Raw genomic sequence first — 18,178 nt, 5'->3', positions numbered from 1 at the left:
ATAAAATTGTTGTTTTGTTTTTTAATTTTAATCACATCCTGAAATTCAAAAATTTTAGGGTGTGACACAGGGCGGCAAGCCGGTGCAGGGCAGGCGAGACGGTGCGGCGCACCGTGGATCTTCAATTGCATGCAAATAACAATTTACAACAAAATTATCGATAAACATTTTCCAAAATTGTAATGAATTGATGGAACAAATGGAAAACAAATAACTCACCGTCGCGGTGGCACGGTGAAAGTGGCAGGCGTGAGGTGGACGTGCTGCGGTGGGGCGGCCCGGCGTCAACTCCTTGGCCCTGAGTGGGGCTTGGTCGGCAGGGGTGCGGCGCAGCTCCGCGGGGTGACGTGGCGGCTCTACTCGGCGAGGAGGTGGCCCCACTAGCGGGCACCAGTGCTTGGGGGGGCATGCCCAGGCAAGGCCCGCGCAAGCAGACGCCGGAGGCAGGGCCCTGCACGGCGCGCCGGGATGGACGCGCCGGTGGGGCAGGGGCACTGCTCAGGGTGCTGCGCGGCCGTGCGCTGGGGCCGGGCGGACGCAGGGCGGTGGGGGCCGTGGGCAGGTGGCGAGAGCGGGGCGGAGCCATTCAGCTCACCCAGGGAAGCGGCGCGTAGGCGGGGTGGACGGCCCCCGTCACGCGGGCCGGGGCAGGGGTTGCCGGCGCCGTCGGCCTGCCTGGCGGCCGTGTGGACTGGGGCCAGCTGGGAGCGGAGAGGAGGCGGGGTGGAGGGCCCCGATGGGCGGGCCGGGCCGGGGCGTGGTGCGCCGGGACGCCGGTGTGGCAGACGCAGCGACAGGGGCCGGCCGGGCCGGCGCGTAGGCAGGGTGACGGGGAGGGCGCGACGGCCAGGAGGCGGTGGCAAGGGGTGGCGCCGGAGGCGGGTGAGCAGGGTGGCGGCGGGGAGGGTGCGGAGGCTGGGAGGCGGTGGCAAGGGAGACGCCGGCGGGTGGGAGGCGGTGCCGGCGGCGAGGGCGCAGAGGGCTGGCGGCGAGCACCAGCTAGCAGTGCGCGGGTGAGCCAAAACATGGTGAGCGCGCGGGGTGTCGGAACGGGTGGCCAAAAACGGCTAAGTGGGGGTTGCCCCTTTTGCCGTGTGCCACCCGATCCGACCCACGGCAAAGAGAGCCCCTTTGCCGTGTGCCCCGATCCGGCCCACGGCATAGGGGGGCTCCTTTGCCGTGTGCCCTAATTCTGCCCACGGCAAAGGGCCGAGGTGGCGGCGCGGCCAGGCCGGAGCATGGGTGCGGCGGGCTGTTGGCCAGCGGGGGGTGCGGCCTGGCACAGCATCGGGCGGGGGCGTGCGGCCAGGCCCGCGGCGCAGCACCAGAGCGCTGGTGGCGGCCCGGCAAGGTGGCGGTGTGTTGGCCGGTTTGCCGTGTGCCTACGGCCCGGCACACGGCAAAGGGCATGTTTGCCGTGTGCCTCGGCCACTGCACACGGCAAACTATTTGACCATTTTTATTTCAATTTTTGAAATCTTTTTAAATTTTGTTTTCAAGCGCTTTGGTATTCTATTTCATGTTTTAAACTTTCTCACATTTTATCATCACATTGCTAAAGTGATTGAAAAATTTATGTTTTATTTTGATATTGTTATTATTTCATGTGTTTGAAAGAAAAATTTGATTGCAAAAAAAAAAAAAAATATACCAGTCATCCGAAAATTAACCAAAATTTGGCATTAAAGAGCCTAAGTTGTTTTTTACAAACACAAACAGTTTTAAAGTCAACCGCTAATTCGTTCGTAATGTTCTGTCCAAATGTAAATGTTTCCTTCTCAACTCTACGGATCTTCTCTGGACATGTTTCGATTTGTAACAAGCATACATGAAAACTTTCGCAAAACGTTCTCAAAATTTTACCACCATCTCCATGCATCAAATCATCATACTATGACAAATTTCATGATTTTTTGAATTCGTTTGCTGTTAATGGAATTTTAAAACAATTTGTTCTAACAGTTCTGAGCATGGTTTGCGAGCAAGATCTTCGAAATCTACTTCTGTTTCATGCTTACGTCATCAAATTAAGCTCCTAAATATGAATATCATTTTTCTATCCATTATACTCCACTATTCCAAACACGTCTAGTTCAACCCCAAAAATTCGATTAATGAAATTAAATGACTAAATATAGCCAAAATAACGAGAAATATACCAAATTTTAACAAGGAGTACAATACATTGTATATGTATATCAGAAAAAATTGGTGTCGGTGTCCCGACCCGGGGGCCCGGATCCCAACTAGTAAATGCTGCGTGTTTCCTCGTCCCAGATGATGATGCAAGAGGCAACACAGTAACACACGGTTTATCCTGGTTCCGGCCGCGGGGCCGTACGTCCAGCAAAGGGGGTGTGCGAGGGCACTGTATTATCTTGCACCCGGAGTGCTTGTAGTAGGGGGTACAAGCAAGGCGAGAGAGGGAGAGAAGCTCCCAAGTCTCAGCTAGGAGTGGAGTCGGTTGAGATGAGTGCTCAGTAGTCCCTGAACGTCCTCTTGGGAAAGAGAAGCCAGAGAGAGAGAGTCTAAGCAGCCAGCAGCCCAGAGTCCAGCAGCCCAGGCTAAAGGAAGCCTGCTCCCTCCTTTTATAGTCACAAGGAGGGGCGGGGTACATGAGTGGGGCATAGAAGTCATCGTTTTCCCCTGAATCGCGGGGTACAGTGGTTGGATACTGTAGGAAGTACGTTGTGTGAAGGCGGCACGCGTTGCTGTCGTCCTGGATCTCGTCCTTGGTTCTGCAAGGATCGTGCTGGTCGTCCTGCAGTGTCCCTGTAGGTGGAGTGGTCGTCGCTGATGTATGGTCTCCGATATACGGCGCGGTGGCATTTGGTGGGCCCTATGGGTTAGGGTCCTGCATGCACCAGTGGTAGTGGTAGCGGGGCGCGCGGCGGCCCTGGACCCCCTGGTCGGTGTGCGGGTGTGCACACTAGGAGGTCCAGGGGACGCGCAGAGGTCCCGGTATCCACATGGGGGGAGGTCCGGGGCCCTGCCCGTGCGTGCTGAGTGCCCCTCACGGAAGGACACGTGACATCGCCGGACCCCTTCCTCAGCGGGGAGGTGAGTCTGGATGGTTGGCGTCGGCAGAATAGTAACGGGAGCAGTGCCGAGCCTGTCCTATCCCGTGTTACAGGTCCCAAGGTGCTGCTACAGCATCCGGGATGGCGGAATGGTGACCGGAGTCAGCGGATGGGGACCCCGGTCACATCCACTATGGGAGTGGCAGTCTGACGCCGCCTGTCCTTTGAGCCGTGGCGGAGTGGCTGGCCTTTAATGCCTTCGTACGGCGGTCGGTTGGGCGGCGGGGCTGTTTGTCCCTTGTGCCGAGAGACGGCCTCGAGCGAGGCGGAGATAAGTTGCGCGGTCGAGGGTCCCGAGGGGAGCCCTCGAGCGAGGCGGAGATGAGTCACCCGCTCGAGGATAGGTCCGCTACCCTCGAGCGAGGCGGAGGTTGTCCGGCGGGCCCAAGAGGGATGTGAATGGGCCACACGCTGGGCTTCTTTGAGTCCTCTCCTTTCTTCCAGATGGGAAGCAGGTCGTGGGCCTTCGTGGGCCTAGTTGTTTTAACAGGTGTTTTGCGTTTTTAGAGGCGGTCTTAGTACTCCGATTAGGGTGTCCCTAATTGTGATACCCGACAGTAGCCCCCGAGGCTTTGGTTGAATCAGTGGGTTCGGCCAAAGGGTAATTTGGGGATTTCCCTTTTGACGTGATCGGTCAATGTCGCGCACCCGCCAGACGCGCCTGAGCGCCAGCCTGGCGGATGTGACAACACGCCGGTCGGGATAGTACGCCCGTGGGGGGAGTACTTCGAGGCACGTGCCTCTTTGTTTGTTTGTTTAAAGGACAAGACATGTCCGCACGCTAAGGGGGGCCAGGGCGACGGTGGTGCCCGCTGCTTGGCTGCTGGCGCTTTCGTCGCGCTGTCCCGCACGTAGGGCCTTGGCCCCGGCGTTCCCGGGTTGCTTTGCGACGCGCCGTTCGAGGGCGGTCGGCCTGAGCCGATGCTGTACCGCTTAGTGTCCAGGGGCTCAGCTCCGCTTTGTTTCGTCCGGTCGTGTCTCGGCGCGGTGACCGAGGACATCCTTTACTCGTGGAGCGCCGTATCGTCACGGGCGATACAAGCCTCCGTTTTTCGACAAGCTTGAAGCTTTGTGCCCGGCGCAGCTATAAATAGGGGTCGTGGGGTTCCCTTTCTTCTCCAATCTCCCAACTCTTTCTTCCAGCATTGCCTAAATCTTGTAATGTTTCCTTTGCCTTTTTGTGACCGGCCCCCTAGATGGGGTGGCCTGGCTTTTTTAGGCTTTTGGCGCTAGAAGAATGCTTGCGAGCGGTAGGGGAAGACCGGAGTGGGCGTGCGCACCATCCCTCAGCTTCAGTGGGATCAGCAGAAGAGCATTGGGCCCGTGGGGTCATGCTTTTGCGATGTCTCCTAGCCTGAAGGGGGATGGAGACGCCTGACCAGGGCGCTGGCACCAGGTCTGGCGGCTGTTCTTCACATCGTCCCCCCCGGTGACAAGGTTGCTCTTGGGGAGATGGTGCGGAGGGCGCTGTCCGCCAGCTCGACCCCCCGCGTGGTCTTCGGTGGAGGAGACGCTAGAAGAAGGCTTGCGAGGAGAGCGTCCCGCTGGACCCGTGAGGTCTGGGGGCCGCTTCTCGCATCCCTAGCAGCCTCGCTGCTGCGTCAGCTAGGGGCTCGGTGCCTTTCTTCGTCGCTCGCTCCTTCCCAAGACAGGGAAAATTGCCACGTAGGTGGCAACGTGTTCGTGTCTTTCGATGGCTTCGCGCCGGTAACCGTTTGTAATCTTTATTTGTATTTGCGCAATAAAGTCCCCTTTCTCCACTACGGGGAGGATTACCGAGGGTATAGGGGTGTACATAGAGTTACGACCCTCGAATTTGTGTGAAGTCACCTTCGCGGGGGCGCGTCAGCGCACTCGCGGGTGTAGCCCCCGAGGCCTTGGAGGAGAGTTTGTGCTCGTCCAAGGGCTATAAATGTTGTCCCGCTGGGTAGCTTTACTGGGATGGCCGTCCAGCGTCTTTTTCAGCCGGCCTCAGCACTCTCAGTGCTGGTACAGCGACCCGGCATTCAGCTTAGCCGTTAGGGGAACGTACGCTAATAGCGGGGGGTTCGGTTATACACGTGGAGCTTCATAAGTGACGGTTGTCGATTTATTCGAGGGTGTGGTTTTGAACCATGGTGTGCGAGGAGCCCCCGAGCCCAGGCCCGTGTGAAGGTGTTCAGGGGAAACCCTCAACTTCGATTACGACCCTCGTTGCCCTTCCGCAGGGAGGAGGGGTGAAGCGCACCATGCTACCCAAGCCCAGGCCGCGAGCTATGGCTGCTTCAGTGAGCTATTAGCGGGTTGTTCAAGCGGACGTCCGTGCCCCGTTCGATAGGGGTCGGCTCGTGGTCCATAGACACGTCCTATAAAGCGCTCGCGAGGGTTCGCTAGGCGGGGCTCGGACCCATTCGATAGGGTCCGAGGGCTCGATGCTCTCCCTCGATGGGACCCCCCTTCTAGGCACCCTCGACTGGCCTTGAACACTGCGTAGGATGTCTCGAACTCCGTGTTCGAGGGTAGCTTGTACGGCACATCCCTGCAGTCCCTGACTCTGGTGATCTGGGGCGCCTGTCGAACCCCCTGAAGGGCCAGGCTTCGACCCCCTGATCAGTAAGGCCTCGAAATGCGATTCCTTCGAGGGTAAAGAGACCCCTCGAAGGAATATTCTGTCGTGATTCGGAAACAACGCAGAGTCGCGAGTCATGCGCGCGGGTCTTCCGCTGGTGGTGGGCGACGTGGCCTGATTTGTGCAGTGCGGTGTGGGCGCGCCTTTTCAGGCGATTGCCTCGGGCAGACGAAGCGGCGTGGGTGGCGGCTGACGGATGGGATAGCACAACAGTCGCGCCGCGCCCGCCGGTTACCGTGCCGCATTTATTGCTGCGTGCGCGCATGGGAGACTCCGCGGTCATGGGGTCCATCCGTCGGTGATAGCAAAATCTACTGCATTCAATGCGGTAGATTTGGGCCATGGCTACGGATGCACCCGTCATGGTGAATAAATATGAAGAGAAAGGGGATGTTTTGGGTTCACCTGGCCATTTGCCTCCATCCTGCTTTGCCTTCTCCGCCTCCGTCGCTTCCTGAACCTGTAGCCAAGAGCGAGAAGGAGGAGGAAGAAGGAGAAGGAGAGAAAGAGAGAGAGAGAGAGAGAGAGAGAGAGAGACTTAGCTGTTTCGGTGCATCCTTTCCCGCATCCTCCCTCGACTCGCGGAGATGTCGGACATCCAGGAGCCTCTGCCGTGGGGGAAATCCTCCGCCACCGTGGCGGTTCTGGAGCAGCTGGTCGCCGACCGGCTGCTGCTGCGGAACCCTGACTCGGGAGCGCCAGCGTGGATTTCCCCGCACCCAGACAAGACCGAGCCGAAGCCCCCGCAAGGCTAAGTCGTAAGCCTCGTGCGCCTCCATGAGCGAGGCTTCGGCGTCCCCGTCAGTACGTTCATGTGGGCCTTGTGCGAGTACTACGGAGTGGAGCTGCACAATTTTAGCCCCAGCTCCATCTCGCAGGCGGCGGTCTTCGTCGCCGTCTGCGAGGGGTACCTCGGCATCGAAGCCCACTGGGACCTCTAGATCCATCTGTTCCGCGGCGAACTCTTCGTCGAGTACGCGCGGAACCAGCCGAGGTGGTACGCGCGTGCCGGTGGCCTAACGCTCCACGTCCGCCCGACCCGGAGGAACTTTTACATATCGAGCAAGATGACGACGAACAACGCCGGGTGGAGCCGAGGGTGGTTCTACCTTCGGAACCACAAGGGCTCGCTTCCGGCGTTCACTAACCAAGTTCTCCGGGAGCGATCGCCGAAGTGGGACTGGGGGGTGTCGCCCCCCGCGCAACAGGCCAAGCTCGAGGGCCTCACCGACGCACTGGTGCGTCTAGCGAAGAAGGGGCTGACGACAGCGGCCGTCATCGCGAACTTCCACCGGCAGAGGGTTATCCCTCTCGTGGAAAGGGCCCTGCCGATTTTCGAGCTCACCCCCGGGAGCAAGGTTGAAGGTTCGAGGACGTCGAGCAAGCTTCTCTCCCACACCAACGCCGCCCAGAGGGCGAAGTACGCGGTGGCGGAGTTTCCCCAAAATCCCGCGGATCTTTGGAGGATCAAGATGCGCCCCGAGCCGGGGTATATTTCCTAGGTAAGTTTTGGCTTCGAACTCGTCGTGCGTCGTGTAGTTCCCTTTTCCTGACCCTATCTCGGGTGTGTTTTACAGGGGTTGAGGTGCGGCACCTCGAGGCCCCCGGTCCCAGAACAGCGCCTGATCAATCGCCTCCACGCAAAGAAGATGAAGAGGCGGAAGGATGCGGCGGAGACGAAGGCCGAGAGAAAAAGGAAGAGGAAGGCGAGGCACGACAAGGCGTACAAGCTGGCTCGCGCAGAGGGGAAGCCGCAGCCCGCCACACCCGAGTCCTCGGAGGAGGACGAGGAGGAGGCCTCGGACACCGAGGACCACGCTCTGAGGAGGGACAGGGAGGGCGCGAGCCCCCCACCGTTCTACCTGTGGGACGAAGAAGAGGGAGCGACCGTGGCGCCAGAGGAGCCGAGGGCCGTAGTGGGGTCATCGGCGAATCCCTCCCTTGAGGGTGCGGCGCGGGAGTCATCCCCGCCGGCGGCCGGCGAGGAGACGCCCGCGCCCCAAGTGCTGATCTGTGGCGACGAGGCTGCGGCGGTAGAGGAGTCGTCCGTGCTGGCAGCATCGAGCCACCGGGCCGACACGAGGGGGGCGCCTTCGGGGCAGTCTTCGAGGGACAGCACGATGCCCCGGGCTCGAAGGAGCGCCACGAGGAAGTGGAGCATGAGTGCTCGATCTGGGTAAGTATTTTGGATTTCGTTTTTGCTACGTATTTGGTGGATTTCTCGATCCTGCTCAACTCGCGTCTCTTGATTTCCAGCCCCGGGGCCGTTCCCAAGGATGCAGTGCGGCTTGCCCCGGCCAAGGCTCTCAAGACCGGGGCACGCAGCACTCCGCACACGACGCCGCAGCCCCAGCCCGCCGTGGATCTCGAGGCGGCGGCCGCTAGGCTATGGGAGGCCATGGCTCGAGGGGCCCAGGCGGCGCAGCAAGCTCGGGCACAGGAGGAGGAGGGTGACGCCGGTCAGAGCGACGCCGGCCAGCGTGGTGCCGAAGCGGCTGCTCAAGCCGCCGATGCCGGTGAAGAGGCCGGCCAGGGCAGTGTCGGTGGCGCTGCCCAGGCAGCCATCGAAGTTGATGCTGGTCAGGGCGACGCGGCCAGCGCCGCCCGACCGGATACGGAAGGAGAAACCGGTGGGGGCGTGCAGGAGCGCCCTTCCGACCGTGTAGAGAAGACCCTCGTCTTCGAGCCCTCGAGGGCCGAGGGCGGGGGCGTCACGGAGGAGGGTGCGGCGCAAGAGGCGCCGGCGATGGAAGGAGCCCCTGTTTCGGGGCCCGCGGAGGCCCTGAACGAGGGTACCATTGCAGTAGTGCCTGAGCCAATGGCGCAAGGGGGTGTGACAGTGGTGGTGGAGCTGCCGGATAGCAGCGAGGAGTACGGGGATTCGATGGACATCGACCCCGCTGCTGCGGCGAGCGCTGCCGCACACATCGCCGAGTTCGCGTCGGCTAGCGCAGGCGTGCTCGAAGCGGGGGCGTCCGAGGGGAGCCACCTCGGGGCGATCGTCCCGTCCGGGGTCCCCTCGGAGTTCCTCCGCAAGGAGCAGGAGGAGGAGGAGGCCTGGAACAAGCAGATGGGCGTCGGTCGCGAGATCTTGCAGGCCCTCGACCGTGCCTTCCAGCTCCACCAGAATGCGGATTACCAGGTCAGCCAGGTAAATACTTCCCCCCCGAAAATTGCTCGGATTTGGTTTAACTTTTACGCGTCTTCACCCACGTCCTCCCCTTTGTAGCAGCTGAGGGAAATCTCGCGCAAAAAGAGCGCCGAGATGAACCGGCTGTACTCCCAGCTGAGCCAGCTCGGGCAGCACAACGCCGAGCTGGTACTCAAGAACATTGACGCCAATGCAAAGATGGCGGATTTGGGAGCGCGTCAGCAGGCGCTGGAGGAGGAGCTGGCGCGGGTTGCTGGTGAGCGGGACGTCCAGAGGGCGGCAGCGGAGGAGATGGCCCGGGAGGCCAAGGCACAAGCTGCCGAGCTACAGCGCCTTCGGACGGCGCTCGAGGATCGAGCTCAGGAGGCTGAGGCGCAAAGCGCCGAGCTGCAGCGTCTCAGCACAACGGTCGAGCAGCAGAAGGCCGAGCTCCTCCACAGGGAGGTAGCCGTGGTTGCGCTCACTGGGACCCTCCGGGAACAGGGCGAGGCCCTCGAAGGGAAGGAGATGGCTCTCCAGAACATTTGGGCTACCCTTAAGGAGAAGGAAGCCTCTATGTCCTTGCTCGAAGAGGCCGCTCGAGCCCAGAGGGAGGAGGCACAGAGGAACATCACGGGTGAGTACCTTTGATTTTTCGTTTATTTGTTACTTTTCGTAACTGACATTGGTTTCCTTTGCTCAGAGCTGAGGCAGAAGGTGGCGGACGAGACCGCGGCGAAGGAAGCGGTCCACACCGCGCTCATGGCGGCGCAGATGGAGTTTGCTGAGCTGGAGCAGACCGCCGTGAGCGTGTGTCAAGAGCTCGAAGGGGAGGGTGCCGTCTCGGGCAGTTCGGTGATCAGCCGCCTACGCGCGCTAGGCGGCCGATCACCGAACACGCCAAGAGCACCTTCCGTCTCGGTGTCCTACGGGCTCTCGCCGTGGTCTTGACACACTACCTCATTCATCTCTAGAGGGTGTTGTCGGGGTACGTCGTTCCCGATGATGCGGATGCGGACGCCGCGTCGGTCATCATGGACGAAGCCGATGCAGCTGCGGAGGAGTTCGCCACCATCCTCGCCGAGAAGCTAGAAGCAGACATCCCTCCCATCGCCGAATTCGACGCCCCTGAGGGCCCGCAAGGGGGGATGATAGCCTGTAGGAAAACTGGGCCTCGAAGCCCATGTAAATAGATTAGTGTTTATCACAGTCGCTCTTTGTAATCGCATCCTATGAATATATGAATATAAGAGATTTTATTTTCGTAATTTGAATTTGTGGCCCGTCGAGGCCTTGTGCGTTCGAGCCTATATTTCTTTACTTTATTTCCGTGTTCTTCGTATGCGACTTAGATAAACATCTGCGAGGAAGTTCCCGTTCATAAGCAACGTAGGCGTAGGGTGGTGAGGGGGTGCCGTATCCCGGAGGCGTAGGCGGCCCCACGACTCGGCCAGCCCCGTACCGTAGTTGCTTACGCCTCGCGTCCGTTTTTCCAAGGAAACGAGAAGCTTAGGGTCGAGACGGAAATATTTCGAAAAAACATTGGCGACTTTTTGGGGACGTTCGGGGGTTCCCCCCGTAGTAGCCCCCGAGGGAGGCTCGGCTTTGCCGAGGATAAAGCCGAGCGTACCTCAATGTTCGTGCACACCCGAGCCCTCGAGGGTCCGGAAGGTTCCCAAAAAGCAATAAGTAAAGCATACTTCCTTATTATTTTGGGAAATTGAAAATGCGAGTACGAACAATATACAAATAGCTTGAAATGCTAAGGATAGAAGCGACGTAGCTGTTGTATGTTCCAAGCGTTGGAAAGGACTTCGCCGTTTTCGTTCGCCAGCTTGTACGTGCCGGGTTTGAGCACCTCGGCGATTATGTACGACCCTTCCCATGGAGGTGAGAGCTTGTGGCGGCCCCTGTTGTCCTGTCGGAGCCTCAGCACCAAGTCCCCTTCGTTGAGGTCTCGGCGCCGGACCCTCTGCGCTTGATACCTTCGCAAGGACTGCTGGTAGCGCGCAGAGTGGAGGAGCGCAACGTCTCGAGCGTCGTCCACTTGGTCCAGCGAGTCTTCGCGAGCTTGCTGGTTTTGTTGCTCTTGGTATGCCTTGAGCCTTGGCGATCCGTATTCCAAGTCAGTGGGGAGAATGGCCTCGGCGCCGTAGACGAGGAAGAACGGGGAAAAGCCCGTGGCTCTGCTTGGGGTCGTCCTCAGGCTCCAAATGACCGAGGGTAGCTCCGTGAGCCACCTCCGGCCGAATTTGTTCAGCTTGTTGAAGATTCTCGGCTTCAGTCCCTGGAGGATCATGCTGTTGGCACGCTCCACTTGCCCGTTCGTCTGTGGGTGTGCCACAGCCGACCAGTCCACACGTATGTGGAAACTGTCGCAGAACGCCAAGAACTTCTTGCCTGTGAACTGGGTGCCGTTGTCGGTGATGAACGAGTTCGGGACCCCGAACCTGAAGACGATGTCGGTGAAGAATAGAACTGCTTGCTCGGATTTGATCTTGCTGATGGGTCGAGCCTCGATCGACTTGGAGAATTTGTCGACCGCCACCAGCAAGTGGGTGAAGCCCCCGGGCGCCTTGTTCAGTGGACCGACGAGGTCTAATCCCCACACGGTGAACGGCCACGTGATGGGGATGGTCTGTAGAGCATGGGCCGGGAGGTGTGTTTTTCGAGCATAGAACTGGCAACCCTCGCAGGTCCGCACAACGTCGGTGGCGTCAGCAACCGCGGTGGGCCAGTAAAAGCCTTGCCGGAACACGTAACCCACGAGGGTGCGTGGCACGGCGTGATGGCCGCAGACGCCGGCATGGATGTCGCGGATCAACTCCTTTCCCTTGGGGATGGGGATGCATCGTTGCAGGACACCCGAGGGACTGCGCTTGTGTAGCTCGTCGTCGATTAGGACGAAGGACTTGGCCCGTCTGGCGAGGTGCCGCGCCTGAGCACGGTTCGAGGGTAGGACCACTCGAGTCATCCAGTCAAGGTACTGGACACGCCAATCTCGCAAGGTGGGGGCCTCGTCGACTTCCATTGCTTCGGCCTCGTTCGCAGAGGTGGTCCCGAAGTCAATGTCCATGGGTTCGGCCTCGTCCGCCGAGGAGTTCTCGTCGGAGGGCCCAGCGGACGAGGGGCCTGGCTCCGTCGGATCTTTGAACTCGACGGAGGGCTTGGTGATGTCGCGAGCGAAGATGTTCGGGGGGACGGTGGTCCGCCCCGACGCGATCTTGGCCAGCTCATCGGCGTCCTCGTTGTACTTGCGCGGGACATGATTGAGGTCAAGGCCGTCGAATTTGTCTTCGAGGCGGCGCACTGCGCTGCAGTACTCCTCCATCTTCGGGTCGTGACGGCTAGATTCCTTCATTACTTGGTCGACGACAAGTTGAGAGTCACCGTGCGCGTCGAGGCGTTTGACGCCGAGCTCGATGGCGATGCGGAGGCCACTGAGGAGGGCCTCGTACTCCGCCATGTTGTTAGAGGCGGGGAAATGCAAACGTATCACGTACCGCATGTGTTCTCCGAGGGGTGAGATGAAGAGTAGGCCGGCTCCAGTGACGGTTTTCATCACCGACCTATCGAAGTACACTGTCCAGCATTCGCCCTGGATTTGCGGTGGAGGTAGCTGAGTGTCCGTCCACTCAGCCACAAAGTCGGCCAAGATTTGGGACTTGATCGCCTTGCGGGGGGCGTCGGTGAGTGTTTCTCCCATCAGCTCCACAGACCATTTGGCAATTCTACCCTCAGCTTCCCGGTTACGGGCTATCTCTCCCAAGGGGAAAGACGAGACCACGGTGACGGGATGAGCCTCGAAGTAGTGGCGCAGCTTGCGCCGAGCCAAAACCATTGCGTAGAGCAGCTTTTGAATCTGCGGATAGCGTGTCTTAGTTTCAGACAACACCTCGCTGATGTAGTACACCGGTCGTTGGACGGGCAGAGCATGACCCTCCTCTTGTCTTTCGACCACGATCACCGTGCTGACCACTTGGGTCGTCACAGCTACGTACAGATAGAGGGGCTCGCCGTTCGTAGGTGGTGTGAGAATGGGAGCACGAGTGAGCGATGCCTTCAGTCTTTCGAGGGCTTCTTGAGCTTCGGGCGTCCACGTGAAGTGCTCGGTTTTCCTCAAGAGTCGATACAGGGGTAAGCCTTTCTCGCCGAGACGCGAGATAAAACGGCTAAGGGACGCTAGGCATCCCATGACCCTCTGTACCCCCTTTAGGTCTCGGATCGGTCCCATCCGAGTGATGGCCGAGACTTTGTCAGGGTTGGGTTCGATGCCCCGCTGGGAGACGATGAAGCCCAAGAGCATGCCTCGAGGCACCCGGAACACGCACTTCTCGGGGTTAAGTTTTACCCCTTTGGCTCGTAGGCAATCGAATGCGATCCTGAGATCAGCAACCAGGTCGTTCGCCTTCCTGGATTTCACAACGATGTCATCGACGTATGCCTCTACGCTGCGCCCTAGATGGTCTCCGAAAACGTGGAGCATACACCTCTGGTATGTGGCTCCGGCGTTTCTGAGGCCAAAGGGCATCATGACGTAGCAGTACATGCCGAAGGGTGTGATAAAAGAAGTCGCGAGCTGGTCGGACTCTTTCATCTTGATTTGGTGATAACCGGAATAGGCATCAAGAAAGGATAAGAGTTCGCATCCCGCGGTAGTGTCTACAATCTGATCGATTCGTGGCAAAGAAAAGGGAACCTTCGGACATGTCTTATTTAAACTAGTGTAGTCTACACACATCGTCTAGCTTCCACTTTTTTTCTTCACTAATACTGGATTAGCTAGCCACTCGGGATGGAATACCTCTTTGATGAATCCGGCCGCCAGAAGTTTCTGCAACTCCTCGCCGATCGCCCGGCGCTTGAGCTCGTCGAAGCGTCTTAGGCGCTGCTTCACTGGCTTGGAGTTGGGTCGGACATCAAGAGAGTGCTCGGCGACCTCCCTCGGTATGCCAGGCATGTCCGAGGGGCTCCACACAAAGATATCTGCGTTGGCGCGGAGGAAATCGACGAGCACCACTTCCTATTTGTCGTCGAGGATGGCGCTGATCTGCAATGCCTTGTCGTCGGAGTGGCTCAGGTCGAGGGGCACCTTCTTGATACCCTCGGCGGGTTCGAAGCTCCCGGCGTGTCAGTGCGTGGAGTCCAAGGCCTCGCTCGCCATTTTGTCGAGGGTGGCTGCGAGGGCCTCGTCCTCCGCTTGAGCTTTCGTGCGCTCAACGCACTCGACGTCGCATTCGTAGGCATGCTCGAACGAAGAGCCGATGGTGATGACGCCCTTCGGACCCGGCATTTTGAGCTTGAGGTAGGTGTAGTTGGGGACGGCCATAAACTTGGCGTAGCAAGGACGACCAAGGATGGCATGATAGGACCCTCGAAATCCCACCACCTCGAAAGTGAGTACCTCCTTGCGGAAGTTGGCTGCTGTGCCGAAGCACACAGGCAGATCGATCTGGCCGAGGGGTTGGACTCGCTTCCCTAGCGCGACGCCGTGGAATGATGACTTGCTGGGGCGAAGATTGTCCAGTCTGTAACACCCGGTTTATAAAAGGACATAAACCGAGCAATCATATACGTGCCAGGATCAAGTCACACATATATACAACAGAATGAACAGTATATCATAGCACATATCACGTAAAAAGATATAATAAAGCGAATACGAATGTTATTTATTACATTAATGACAAAAATGTCTGATACAGCGGAAGCGAAGTACATATACGATAAAAACTCTCCGAAACTGAGCAGGGCGCCACAGGGACGTCGACTGGGAGACGAACGCCTAGAAGTCCTCGTAGTCCTGGTAGCGCTGAGCGAACTCCCTCGCGTCGGCAGGAACTGAACAGCAGTAGCGTATCCAGGAGGAAAAAGTAGAGAAGAGGCAAGAGTGAGTACACAACTTGTACTCAACAAGTATAACACAAACTATGAGGCTCTAGGTTGGCTGACTGACTGCATTAGCTTTTAAGTCTTGGCAAAATTTTATTAAAGCTATTTACTACAAGTTGGTGAATTACCATTAACCCAGTTACATAGTAATTAATCAAAATTAATCATGTTACTACTGAGAACCAAACCGAACCAAGCCAAGGTAACCCCGAGAGGCACCCCCCTCGTTGGAAGGAGCTAACCCCACTAATCCAAAGGAGGATCTGGGCCGCTCATGACCGTGAGCACGGCTAATATACCAGTTTTACACTCTGCAGAGGTTGCACATCTTTACCCACAAGTCGTGAGCTACGCTAGTTGTTCATCACACTTCCTTAGGTGAGATGACTAGCAAACTCACTACGAGGCCGTTTCAAAGGACACGTTGGTAAGGTGTAACCGCTAAGGATTCAGGCAATGCAACGATGGTACCCACCTCGAGGGGTACGCAGACCAAGCCTCGTAGCCTGGGCACCATTGAAGCTCGACTCCCCTCTTGCCCCGTCGGTAAGTTACTCCCGAACCAAAATGGCCTAATTAGTAAGCCAAGACCGTCCCATTCCAGTCTTGTGGTAGCGCTGTTGTCCCAGGTTGTCGCTCTATGAACCGGTCCTTATGGAGAGTGGCCAACCAGGCAGTAAGCACCGTGCTGGCCCCCCTAAACCATGTTTCTAACAAAACCAATTTTAACGAGAAGTGAGCCACTCAAGCCACACAGAGGGCCACTCTCAGAATTAAGTTGCATATACCATTAATCAAATTAATTAAAAAGGACCAAGTGTGTTATAGCGCGGCACCTAGCACAACTAACCAAAATGCAACCCAAGGTATATATAAAGGATATAAAGTGGCTAGGAAAGTCCTTATAGGCATACAGTATTAAAATGCAGTATGAAAATATATTTAAAAGTGATAGGTGTTGTTCATGTTATACTTGCCTTCCTCGTACTGCTCCTGCTGCTCAAACTGATCTGAAGATGGCTGCTCCGGGTACTGGTACTGGGGCTCCTCAGATGGATCAACGTCTACTCATGAACACATGGCCAAAAACAAGGCAACAACATAAACATACATGCAAACAAATGCTAACACTAAGAAATAGTACATCAACACATAAAAACAGCACAGTAAACTAGTCTAAAGCTATTCTACGCGTTACAACGATCGCGTGGATATAAAGAACGCTTAAAACGGAGCTAAAATGCATAAACTAGGCTAAAAACAAGTTCTAGGGGCTTATCTGCGAGAAAAACTAAGTTCCAGGGGTTTTCTGCAAAAACCGAGGGCTCAAACATAATTAAACATTAGTTCTAGGGTCTAACACGTAAAACTACTAAGGGTGGACGGCGGGTTCAATTTTTGAAAAGATCAGGGGCCTAAGAGTTAAAATCAGGGCTTAACCGTAAATATTTTTGAATACAGAAGGACTGCGGGTTGAATATGGAAAAGTGGAGGGGCTCTTTAGCAAATATTCCTGGCCGAACTGGTATTTTTGAATCTGGGCGCTTGGATCTGGATCGGATGGCTCGGGTTTGATAGCCTTTGGATCTAATCACATGCGTCCGAGATGGATCGGGCGGCCAGGGTGATTCGCGGCGACAGCGGCGGCGGAACGCGCCGGAGTCCTCTGTTCCGCGGCGGCGACCTAGCCGGAGTTCGGTAAAAGGGCGCTGCGGGGCTTGATTCAACGCGGGTTTGGGTCAGGGAGCGAGCGTGCGCGACGGCGAGCTCATCCGGGCGCACTAGGGGGCGCGTGGGGGCTCTAGCGTGGCTCGCAGCAGTGCCGGGCGGCGTTGCGCGGCCGCAGGTTCACCGGCGTGCGATTGTGCGCCGGTCTGAGGGGAAACAATGGGTAGAAGGTTTAGGATGGTGATTTACCACTGCACAACGCGCCGGGGACGTGCAGAGGGGAGGAGCGGCGGTGCAGAGGTCTTGCGGCGGCGTCGCGGCGGTTCCGAGCTCGGCGAGGCGGCTTTGCGCGGGGAACGGCGGCCTAGGCGTCCCTTTGGTCGTCTGGGCTCCACGGCTGGGCTCGCGGAGACTCCAGGGATCGAGGCGAGACTCCTGCGGCGGTCGGTGGAGGCCGGGAGGTCGTGGCGTGACCCGTCCACGGCGGCGCCGGGGAGTCTGCGTGGCGGAGCGAGCGGGCGGTGGTGCTGGGGTTTGGTGACGGCTGCAGCGTGGCGGTAGGGCACAGGGAGGGGTTACAGGGGTCAAATAAAGGTGGAGCCGGCATCTAGGCGTGCGCGTCTGCGGTGAGAGCGGCGGGGATGGCGGCCTTGATTCCGTACGGGGAGAACGGATCGTGATCCTGAGCTCGGGCTGCGAAGCTTCTGGAAAGCGGGTGTGCGGAAGAGGCTGGCCCGTGGGTCCACGCGCGAGTGCGGGGTGGAGCGGGGTTGGGGAGGTCCGCAAGGCAGCGGTCTGTGGCGCTGCGGAGCGGAGCAGAGGCGCTCGGATGCGGGGTGGGGGAAGAAAGGAAGGAGGAGGGAGGAGCGCTGACGAGCGGGCCCTAGCGGTCAGCGGGGGAAAGGCGACGGCAGCGCAGGGTGACACTGGGTCGGGCGCGTTGCTGGCGCTGGGCCTGGTGACGCGGAAGCGGGACGCACTGGCGCGAGTGTGGGCCGAAGGGAGAGGAGCGGCGCCTGCTGGGCCGGCTCTGGTGCTAGGCCCGCGTGGACGGAAAGGGAAGAAAAAGGAGCTGGGTTCGGGCTGGGTTAGCTGCTGGGCCCGCGCAGAAGGAATTGGGCCGCGGGGAGAGAGGCGGGTTTGGGCTACTGGGGTGGGCTGGGGTTTTCCTTTTCTATTTCTATTTCTTCTCCCTTTTTCTTTTTCAAACTACACCCAAACTAATTTGAATTCAAATCAAATTTGAATACAAAAACCTATGCACTCAAACAAACAAATAAAACCTATGCACCAGCATGAATGCACAAACAAGTTTAAACCTAAAATAAATTTTAATTACTTTAGGATCAAAATTAGGTTAAATGCAAGTCTAAACACAATAAACCTTAGAAATTTAATTAAAGCCAATTAAACTTATTATTAAATAGGAAAATTAAATTAGGGTGTTACATAGTCCGATCCCCATGAGCTCCAAGGTGGGGGCGTACATGATGTTGAGGCTGCTGCCTCCGTCCATGAGCACCTTGGAGAAGCGGGTGTTACCGATGATGGGGTCGACAACGAGCGGATACCGTCCCGGATGCGGGACGTAGTCGGGGTGGTCCTCGCGGCCAAAGGCGATGGTATCCTTCGACCAGTCGAGGTAGGATGGCATGGCTTTGGTGACGGAAAAGATTCGCGGCGCTCACGCTTGCTCTGCCGAGGAGTCATATTCGTTGTTGCTCCTCCAAAGATGAAGAAGGCGTTCTCCACTGGGGGGAACTCGTCATCTCCACCTTTGTCGCCCGCGTCCTTCTTCTT

General features: G+C 57.8%; 1 protein-coding gene across 1 annotated transcript; it reads left to right on the top strand.

The window, feature by feature from the left end:
* The first annotated feature begins 468 nt into the window (after positions 1-468).
* On the top strand, positions 469-1,017 carry LOC120678092 (translation initiation factor IF-2-like). Its single transcript, XM_039959255.1, has one exon. The coding sequence runs from the start codon at positions 469-471 to the stop codon at positions 1,015-1,017; it is 549 nt and encodes a 182-aa protein (XP_039815189.1).
* Positions 1,018-18,178: the final 17,161 nt, after the last annotated feature.

This window comes from Panicum virgatum, chromosome 6N, assembly GCF_016808335.1.
Source record: "Panicum virgatum strain AP13 chromosome 6N, P.virgatum_v5, whole genome shotgun sequence".
NCBI lineage: Eukaryota > Viridiplantae > Streptophyta > Magnoliopsida > Poales > Poaceae > Panicum > Panicum virgatum.
The sequence above is the reverse complement of the archived record's forward strand: the minus strand, read 5'-3'. Positions and strand labels throughout refer to the sequence as shown.

Excerpts from the sequence above, each read along its gene's own strand:
- LOC120678092 (XM_039959255.1), top strand. The coding sequence starts at position 469 with ATGGACGCGCCGGTGGGGCAGGGGCACTGCTCAGGGTGCTGCGCGGCC.